Raw genomic sequence first — 10,289 nt, 5'->3', positions numbered from 1 at the left:
ACAGACACTCCTATTGTACCAACCTACAATATACAAAGTTTTATTGGCTGTGATTACTAAAAGCAAATTCAACACAATGCGACTACAAAAACAAACACAAGATTATATGAAATGATTCGTTATAACCACCATGAAAAAGTTTGAAACAGTACCTTGATTTTATATGAAAGCAACATCAACTAAATATGTTAATACTATACATACAAGTTAGCACAGGTTTGTATTAAATCCCAGTAGTAAAAAAGTTACAGCACCATCTACATATCAATTGTGGGTTTTTATCAGTACCATTTTTCAACGAAACATTGTTTTTAGGAAATATGTATAAACAGGTACCAATTTTGTCGGATATGATTAAAACAGTAAAAAGCATACATGGTTAAAAACACAAAAAGAATTTGTTTGGTACAAAAAAACAAATCATATCTACAAGTTGCAAATGATAATTAAAAGCAAAGTGTTGGTCCATAAAAGTGCTACGCAAACATATATGGCAAATAACCATGAGCACACAATGGTCAGCAAACAGCTACACAAAAAGCCAGTACTTGGTCCCATGCCACATATCATGTAGGTGTTAGGCACTCAAGAAAAAGTCACATTAAAACTTCTTCCTAGATGTCGGCCTTAAATTCACTGAGGGCTTGGGCAGGGTTGACAAGCCGTTTTTGAGAAGCTCTACGGACTGGTGCCTTTCTGTCATCACCTATCTCACGTCGTACCAGCGGTTTCTTTTCTGGGGCCTTCATCTTCCAAAGAATACTGCCAGCATGATGTTGGCCAGGTTTTCTGTACTTTGTTGATGCCACATAGGATGACTTGACAGTCAAAACCACAGCATTCATCAAGTTCTTCGCAGCTTGGATCAAAGACGTCGCACTATCAAGGCCAGAGACAATCATTTCACCAGAAATATTCTGTACCTCTGCTTTCACCTTGGCACACATATTCAGCTGATGGCAGTACAACGCAATTCTTTGGAGATAGGCAAGAAGGTCATTTTTGACAGTTGAATCTGGGCACACTTCAGCAATCGCTCTGGCCAGCTTGTCTAGACGGTTACCAGTATCAGCAATGTGTCTAGCAGCATCAATGACATCGGTTGTGTTCTTTAGCCTTCCACGTCCACGAGTGAAGTCAGTCATGTCCATCATGATGACACACATAGACTTAGCCAGGACAATGATGTCATTGGATGACTCGTCCCATTTTGAGATCTCAAGATCGAGAAGCTTCTTTTCTTCAACAAACTCTTGGACATTCTGCAAAATCTTAGCCTTTTCAGCCTCTGGCAGTTTTCTCATCAAGGTTTGGTCAGTTGGTCCAGATTCGGTCTCAACTGTTTTGCCACTCATACGGCTGCCAGTCTCAGACATACCATCAACATCAGAATCATCAATGTCCTCTGGGTTCTTGATCATGAGAACAGCACGACGAATCTCCCTCACTCCATCATACACCAAACGAGAGCTATCGATAAAATCATTTTCTTGAGGATCTTCTGGTGGGTCCTTTACTAGAGCCTCGATGGTATTTTCAAGACGAGATTCAAATCTTGGCATCACCTGATCTTTAAGATTTTGGCAGGTTTCAATCACCTTCTGTGTGTAATAATCAGGCTCGTAATTTTCCATTTCACTGACCACAACTTCACAAATTCTTGCTGTTCTGCCTCTAATGTCACCACCCTTTCTGTCCAGCATTTCAGCATTTCCTTGTTGCAAAGCCACCACACAGCTTGTTACATCTTCCAAGATATGAGCCTCAGATACAGCAAGGAAGTTTTCAATGGTAGTTATCTCATCAACAGCTTCAGTCAAGGTCTGGACTTGATTTAACCATGATTCTTTAAACACATTCATGTTATCCTGGGCCACTTTACTGGTAGGTCTGGCTGCCAAAGTTAGGGCAGCATTGATAACTTGTGGGCAGAGAATTTCAATTTGCTTTGCAGCCATCTTTACCATTTTAACACCTTCCTCGTTGCTTGACATAGAACAGGCCAAGTTTGCAACTTCAACAAGCTTGTTAGCATGCTCACGGAAGACCTGGGCATACTCTTTCACTTGCTTTTCATCACCACTTTGTGCAGCTTCGATGAGGACCAAAATTGGAATGTTGGTGTCAATAAATGAGTCGGAAACATGGTCGATGACTGCCTTGCAAAGCTGGCGTCTGAGATCCTTGGTCTTTTGCATCATATGGTCAACAGCAGCCTCAAGATCATCAGACTTGTCTTTGCGGCCAGCGTTGTTCATGTACTCTTGAAGAAGATCCTGTAATGCTTGGCGCACAGCATTGCATTCAGCAACAATTCTTTCCCTTCGATCTTCTCTAGTGCATGAAGAATCAGCCATAAGTGCTGCACCACTAATGATACTTTCCAAACGCTCCTCCAAAGATGGTCTATGACGAACTTCATTGAATGCCAGTGGGTCCATGTCAACACGATCAAGAAATTCATCCAAAGCATAAGCCAATTCACCAGCACCTTCCTCAGGTTTAGGGTCAGATGGACCTGTTGCCTGTACTGCAGTTGAGATTTTGTCCAGAGCATTTTGTACTCGCTTGTAGACAAAATCCCGATTAGCTTTAGCAGCAGCAACTTCTGGGTGACGAAGTGAGGCCAAAGAAGAAGTGTAAAGCATCATGCTGTTCTTTTTTAGGTCAGCTCGGGCAGCAGCAAGATCATCTCTGCGGCGCAAATCTTTTAGATCATTCTGTCGCATAATAGTAGCACTATTCAGCTTAGCAATATCAGCACCAAACGCTTGAAAGTTTTCCAACAGCTCTTTGGGGTTTGTTGAATCCTTGACACGTGCCACACTTTTTTGTACAATCTTCAGGCGCCTGAGAAGCTCAAACACATCAGCCATATCAGCAAGAATCAACAGTCGAGTGACAGATGACAGCAAAGCTCTGGCTGCACGAACCATACTTCCACGCTTCATAGATGAACATGGATCATCAGCAAAGGCATGTGAAGTGCGTGACATTACTTCACCATCCTTTCTTGTGTCTTCAACAGCTTCGTCCATTTCAGCTTTCAGTTCCGGGTTTGCTCGGGCGATTTCCATGCCACGCTCAATAAACGAAGCAGTGGCTCTTTCCACATTTTCCACCAGTACTTTGGGTCTCTTGCTTTTGCCTTTTTTCTTGTTCGAAGGACCTTTGTTGTTCACCAACGTTGTCACTTGAATAACTAGGGGTTCAAGTGTCTTTTCCACAGATAAGGTACGGATTTCCAAGTTTTTTGGATTCCATTTTTGACCAGAATTTGATGAAGCAACAGAGCTCATCTTATTTATGTTTTACAACTTGTTGTTTATGTTAGGCAACTATACACTTTCAAAAAATCTGTCACAAGAAGTACGATTGGTAATTAGTATATATTTCAAACACTGGTTGTTTCAGCAAACACACAACCATCTCTGGCAGTGGCTTAAACATTCTGAATAATCATTTTTATCTGTTTTTATTATAAAAGCCCGATGCTAAAGCTCTGTTCCTATACCAAGATTTATAAGTTTGAATTTAAATCTATAAATTTGAAACTTGTGCGTCGGCAAACCAAGGAAAGTTGAGTTGGTGCTTATTTCTGCATTAACAAGACCATTTATATAACTTACAAATCAAAATTCTTCATTTTTACTACCTTTCAAAACAGGCTTACACAACCAGCAAACGCTTCGGGGGTTGTCTGATAGTAATGTCTACAAAACCGACTTCGTTTGTCGAGACTCGAGAATTACCAAACATGGCGTTTCGACCAAAGGAGAAAAGCTCTACATAGAAAACATACAAACTTTAATTGCAAAAAGTAAACGTTTCTTAGGCATAAACGTAATTTTTGAACCTAAAATAACACAATTTTGCTTCACTATTATTTTTTCTGTCAGTTTTCACTGCACTTCTCACTTACTAAAGGTTTTCTAGTATTTTGATTCTGAAGCGCAAGCCTTTTTCCCGACACCGATGACGTAATGTTACAGTCGCGCAAAGCTTTTTCCAAGGCTCGAATTTCCAACAGAGAAGCCCAGCGAAAGAGCCAGAGGGGAAAAAGTAAACAAAGCGGTAAAGTTGGGAGTTCCGCGGTTGATTGCCGACATCCCGTTGAGAAATAATTATTTCGACCTTTTCAATTCCTGTATCTTCTTAAAATGAAAATCCTTTGTTCAACCAATTTTTTTGTTTTCATCCAAAACTTTGGCCGATAATAAAAGCGGTTAAATTTTTACAACGGCATTCTTTAAAAGAATATTTGACTTTTCTGACTAACTGAAGTTGTCCACCCAACAAACTTTCGAAATTCTTTTTACAAGTGTATGGGTGTGGTGTTTAATTTTTTGATGCTTCAAATTAGTTTTAAAGTTTGACCTAACAACATCTACAAACTCCCAATGCTTTATTTAAAGTTTCTGCTCATGCACAAGCACCACTGCATTCCAGCAATTAACAAAACGCCAAACAACCAATTACAAATCTCCGTTAGGTCCTAGTCCTGTAGATAAGTATAAGATAACAGCTTTAAAACCGAAAAAATTGGCAAAAGTCTTGAGAATGAAACTTAGTGAGAATGAAATAAACAGATGTCCATCGATAAATCTAGCAACAAAATTGAACAAGCTTGCAGCAGTGCGAAATTTTTCACATGGCTCTTCCAGTGTCACCAATGGTTCTGAATTTCTCTTTTTGAAAACTAGTAGACACATTTATTCAGCCGCTACAGGAGCCCCTGCATCTCCTGTTTCTGCAGCTGCTTTTGATGCTGCCTTTTTTCTCTTCTTCTTGGCAGCCCGTTTACTGGTCGATGCGTTCAGTAGATTCTGAAACATTATTGCATGATTTAGTTTCAAATTTATTTGTTTGGAGTTATCCACCAATTTTGCCCTGCACTGTTTTGCGACCCATAATGTTTTAACAGTGTGCAGCTATTTCGGGCTTGGTGGTTCTTTTACTGTGATTGTGTTGTAATGTTTTCTTTAAGCAGACTCAAAAACACCAATTTATTTCTGTGGGTATAAAACTATTGTAAAGTACTACTAAAAATCCCAAATTCTTGAAATGGTTTCATTAGTGCATATTTATGTATTGCTTATGCTAAAAAGATTTAGATACCCAAGGTCATATTTAGATTTAGAGTAAGTTTACCTGTAATTCTGGGTCTGTAACTTTATGTGAGCTCTTGTAGCAGTCTGGATCAAAAAAGCTATCTGTGATCCGCATTGGTGTATTTGGCATGATAAGTATGGTAAACTTGAACTGGGCAACAAACTCTCCTGCAAATCAAATAATAAAGACTTAGATGCTATATCAGTTGGACAAAAAAAAATTGCCTAAATATATACAGGTTAAATGCTAGGAGATTCTTTTCCTATAAAATAATGTAACCAACAAACCATTCTAAAAAAACATCAAATTATGACGATACTAAACAGTAATAGACAACACTATTTGGTGCGAAAAAAAGCTTACAAAGCCAAAGTGCTAGGGATGGACTGAGCCAAGCTAGGACCCAAGTACTCGGTATCAAGCATCACTGTTTTTGATCGCTGCACCTCAGTTACACAAACTGACTCAAACATTAAATTCGCATGCCCTGCTAACATATTTTTTTCATGTCCTGCTAACATATGAAACCAGTGTTTAAAAGGGTATCGAAGAACCAAAATGACCATTTTTTTAATTGTTTCATGGTAGAAAAAAGTGTACATCTGGGGGCTGTGCAGCTTAATAAACTGCCGTGGACCTTGGAAAGCTACCAACTAGGATGGAATTGGGAAAGTTTGTCATAATGCAGCAAGCATTGAGCATTAACATGAGATGCTTGGTGCTCGACCCAACAGAACATTTGCAGTTTTTGCCCATTCCTACAATGTGCCATAAATAAAAACATATGTACCTTCTTTTTCCCACAATACTGGAAACGGTGTACAAAGGTCATGCTTGTAACACTCCACTATTCCCATTTTTGCTTTCTTTTCATCCTCTAGCGATCTCAGAGTAAAACACATAGTGTTGAATTTCTTCTCAACTTCACTCAGAACCACTAAACAACAAATACAAATTGAAAAAAACAACAACGAAGGGGTTTAAATTGAGTGACAATAATGTAGAGAACAAACTGATAATGTTTAAATCCAATCTTTTAATACAAATCAAAGTTTTGATTATTCTTTTTATAAAACACCATTTTCTATGGATGTTTGTTTAAACTAACCTATTGGTATTTACAGATATATATACAAAAGGTTTCTCCAACAGATATACAAAAGACAGCTTTTTTAAATCGTTAGAATGTACGACCATACAAGGTACATTTAAGAATTATATAATGTTAATTAAGTAAGGAATGAATTAAAAAACGATTTTGAACCACAAGCAATGGCATAACTATTGTGGTTTTGCAACAAAAGAAAAAGACCAGCTGTTTAAACAATTACTTCTTGATGCTTTCATTTTTAATTGGTAAACAATGTCAGGATTTCGCTTGTAAATTGTTGTTCTTGCATCCATGTCCTTGGGATGACCTTCACCGCTGCTTACAAGACAGTCAACAGCAAACACTTCATGTACTTCAAACTCCGATTCTTCATGGTCTTGTCTTCAAAAATATATGCAAATGTAAGCTTTAAAATCATACACATGAAAGCAGTTCACCTTTGTGAATATGTTTATTACATTTTTTTGTTTTGTTACATATTGGCCTAAACTTAAACTTGTATTTTTAAATTAAAATGTGTTTTAATACATTCACATACTTTGGACCCTATAGGTTTGTTTTTGTTTTTTATTTTAGGATCTTTTATGCAAAAAAAGCATCTCTATAAACTGCATAAAATACCTTTTATCAACAGTAGTAAACCTACAACACATTGAAAAGATGTTTGGACAAAAAGACTTTACAAACCTCTGTTTTTCGTTGGGATTTTGAATAATTGTTTTTTCTCCATCAATTCTGTTATATTGAAGCTGGTGAGATAGCATCCCCTGTACAGCTTTGCATTTAAATGATTCAGAAATTTTGTCAACAGCCTTCGTCACTTCATTTGTCTGTGAAATCAGAGACAATTTCCTTTTGTCACGAAAATGAATATTAATAGCTAGCAGGATAATTTGATGCTTCAAGGTTTCATATACTGCCAATCCTTTCTAAAAAGAAGCCCACATCTTTTGGGTAAATCCAAAATTTTATTTCGGCAAACTTTTTTAATTCGGGCAAACTTAATTTTTGGGGGCATTTTTGGTTACATTGGGTTATATGACTTCACTTATTAACACACTTCAAGTAATTTATTCCACCCCACATAAATTCAAAACAAACCTATTTCACTGTTTAATAAGTCACAAAGCAGATTTTAAGCATAGATAAGATATTTGAAAATGTGGTTAAATTGGGTTATATGACTTCACTTTATAGCTTGCATTAACATTCTTAAAATTCTATATATATATTCTAACCTGCCTAAATTAAAACATACCTTATTTCCTGGTTTAATAAGTCGCAACGCAGCTTCTGAGCATAGATATGCTGCATTAATAACGTCAGCCCGTCTATCTGTTACAGGATTATCCTTTGTACATCCCACAACCAATGTGTGAGCTAATGCAGCAATAAAACCATCAATATGGACAGCAAGATCTCTAAAAAACAAGCATTTTGGGAACATGAACCTCAGGCAACAGAACAAAAAACATCAATACAGCACTTTTAGTTGACTTGGAGAATACATATTTTATTGTACATCTGGATTGCATGTAGTTTACAATGACATTTGATAAGAGAACTTACAATTTCACCACATCTCCTGTCTTCATAATAATTATCTTGGATTCAGAGTCCAGCGGTGAATAATGGCAAACACACTCGTTTACACAAACTGCAGTTGGGAAGGCCACACCTAAATCAAAGCACAAATAATATCACCTGATATAATCTTTTTTTGCTCTAGTTTTGTTTACAGTATATAAATAAGAAATATAATATATATACCCTATATAAAGCTCCTAACTATACGTCTTTTATAGAAAAGGGTTACATGCGAACACAATTTATTCCACATAAAAATGGGATATATATTTATTTTATTTGGAGCTTTGGCTTTAAATACGAAGAAACTTTTAAAAGAAAAATTGCTTGAAAACAAGTACAACCTAGCTATTCGACATTGTTTCTTTGTAGCAACCACTAATTAAAGTCTAATAACTACCTTTCAGCATTTCCTTTTCTTTTTTAAACACTGTGGATGTTTCCTTGACAATTTGTGCATCACCAAATTTGCAAAGTTCTATTGAAGAGGCCCCGTCAACACACTTCTGTATTAGCTGCTTCATGACATCTAAGTAAAAAATACAATATTATTTGATTATTCATTTCTGCAATCAGGTACAAAGCATTGCATCAAATTAACACTTAACTAACCATTTTTACGGGGATATTTTTTAACCTTGGAATTTATACATAACAAACAGCATGTGGTGTTAAATTTTCAACCAAAGGTTAGCAATTAATTTATCATTTGGGCCACTTAAATAAGGCTTTCCCAGTCATTTATTGTACAGAAAAAGAAGCACAGTTAAATTTCAATACAATCTTATAACATGACTGCGTGTAGTATATTGTAAATCATGAATCACCAGAGACTCAGTTCGACAGATGGAGACAACAGCCGAGGATAATGACAGACTTAGCAAAGTTTTCAGGCTATTTTATAACGTGCAAAGTAAAGCTCTTACTATTGGCCATTGTTCCAGCCATCTTGTATTTGGTCACAACCACATCTTCAGCAATTGTAGGTTCAGGTTCAGAATCAGATCCAGAGTCACCCATGATAACCATACGCTAATGCCACACTTACATACACTAAATTTCTGAAAAAAAATGCCAGCTTTTTGCGAAAAATGGAAATGATGGTTTAAATCAGGATCCAAGTGCTGCAACTGTGAGAAAATCATAAAACAGGTATACAGGGATCATAATATTACTGCAGTAATAATAATCGAAAATTAGAATGCATTTCTACCACTATCATAGAAAATATTATTCAATGCTTTGCGCTTTCATTTTAATGCTTCTATTGTACTTTATAACTTTTGGTTAGCAATAAATAACCGCATAAGTTGCACGAGGCAAAAAAGGAGTACTTTGGAACTGATGTATTTAAGCCACAACGGTATTACAATTCATAAACTTGGTTGAAATCCAATTATTTTGTGCACAGCAAAGTCATGCAAACTCATTAGGACTTTTTTTTGCGGTTTTTTTAAGGTAATATGTAACATAAATGCAGCGCCCCTTGGCAACACTAAACAGTGGAATACAAAATTACACACTGTGAAAACGTCACAAGTTGCCCAATATTTCTGACTGGTGTTTCAAAATTGTAACACATAACTTGATGTAAAAAACATTTTTTTTATAAAGACTTCTTCATTGCATTCGGTTTATCATTCGCGTGGAACTGATCGAAACTAACAAAAAACTACGGTGTATGGATTGTTAAAAAACACTGCGCTAACTTTACTTCACAATTACCTGATTTGGCGGTCGACACGTGCGATTTATTTTCCCGGCCCTGTCAATAATAACTTATTTCTATAGATCAGTCCCCATACGAACTTCAAACATTGATATTTTTAAAAGATTAACACCAATTGTCGAATATAAAACATTGTGAACACAATAAAACGTTCATTATTATACCCTACAGGAAAATACACAATTTAAAACAGATTATTCATTATTCAGCAACTGATGTTTAGCGATTGCACCACGCCTGGAAACCATTTTAGTGGTGCAAAACCATAAAGCAGTTAATATATTAGTGTACTTTTAATGCTCTGTTGTAAAACTAGTTTGGTGTTGTTCAGTTAATATATTAGTGTACTTTTAATGCTCTGTTGTAAAACTACTTTGGTGTTGTTGTTTTTTTGACAAACTGTAACAACCTGTGGGTCGCAGCCAAAATTTAGTCGCAAAACCGAATACTTTAACTTTTAGGAGGAAATTCTGACACCTCTTTGTATTGATTTTTGATTAGCAAAAGTAGCCTACATCACTGTAAATGTAAACCAAGGGACTCAAATGTATTCGCTATAACAAATAAATCTGAATCGTTTTTTTTTTAGCGGGCCCATTTTAGGATCGGTGCTCATACTTTTTTAACACGCAACCAACTTTTAAAAGACCAAGTGTAAATGATCTACCTACTACAAAATTGCAAAACTTACACAAGGATTCTTGATGTGTAGCCTACAATGTAGGCTATGTTGAGTGCACCTAATTGGAA

The 10,289-nt window shown here is 36.4% G+C and overlaps 2 protein-coding genes across 2 annotated transcripts; both read right to left on the bottom strand.

The window, feature by feature from the left end:
* Positions 1–23: 23 nt before the first annotated feature.
* LOC145204376 (catenin alpha-2-like) lies at positions 24–3,381 on the bottom strand. Its single transcript, XM_080076892.1, has one exon. The coding sequence runs from the start codon at positions 3,297–3,299 to the stop codon at positions 615–617; it is 2,685 nt and encodes an 894-aa protein (XP_079933018.1). The 5' UTR covers positions 3,300–3,381; the 3' UTR covers positions 24–614.
* Positions 3,382–4,388: 1,007 nt separating this feature from the next.
* Positions 4,389–8,899, bottom strand: LOC145204378 (proliferation-associated protein 2G4-like). Its single transcript, XM_080076895.1, has 9 exons — positions 8,737–8,899; positions 8,211–8,339; positions 7,793–7,901; positions 7,482–7,644; positions 6,911–7,053; positions 6,444–6,604; positions 5,903–6,049; positions 5,152–5,279; positions 4,389–4,826 (listed from the first exon to the last, which is right to left on the bottom strand). The coding sequence occupies exons 1-9, from the start codon at positions 8,837–8,839 to the stop codon at positions 4,713–4,715; spliced, it is 1,197 nt and encodes a 398-aa protein (XP_079933021.1). The 5' UTR covers positions 8,840–8,899; the 3' UTR covers positions 4,389–4,712.
* Between the last annotated feature and the right edge of the window lie 1,390 nt (positions 8,900–10,289).

This window comes from Phallusia mammillata, chromosome 8 (assembly GCF_965637545.1).
Source record: "Phallusia mammillata chromosome 8, kaPhaMamm4.hap1.1, whole genome shotgun sequence".
NCBI classification, from domain to species: Eukaryota; Metazoa; Chordata; class Ascidiacea; order Phlebobranchia; family Ascidiidae; genus Phallusia; species Phallusia mammillata.
The sequence above is the reverse complement of the archived record's forward strand: the minus strand, read 5'-3'. Positions and strand labels throughout refer to the sequence as shown.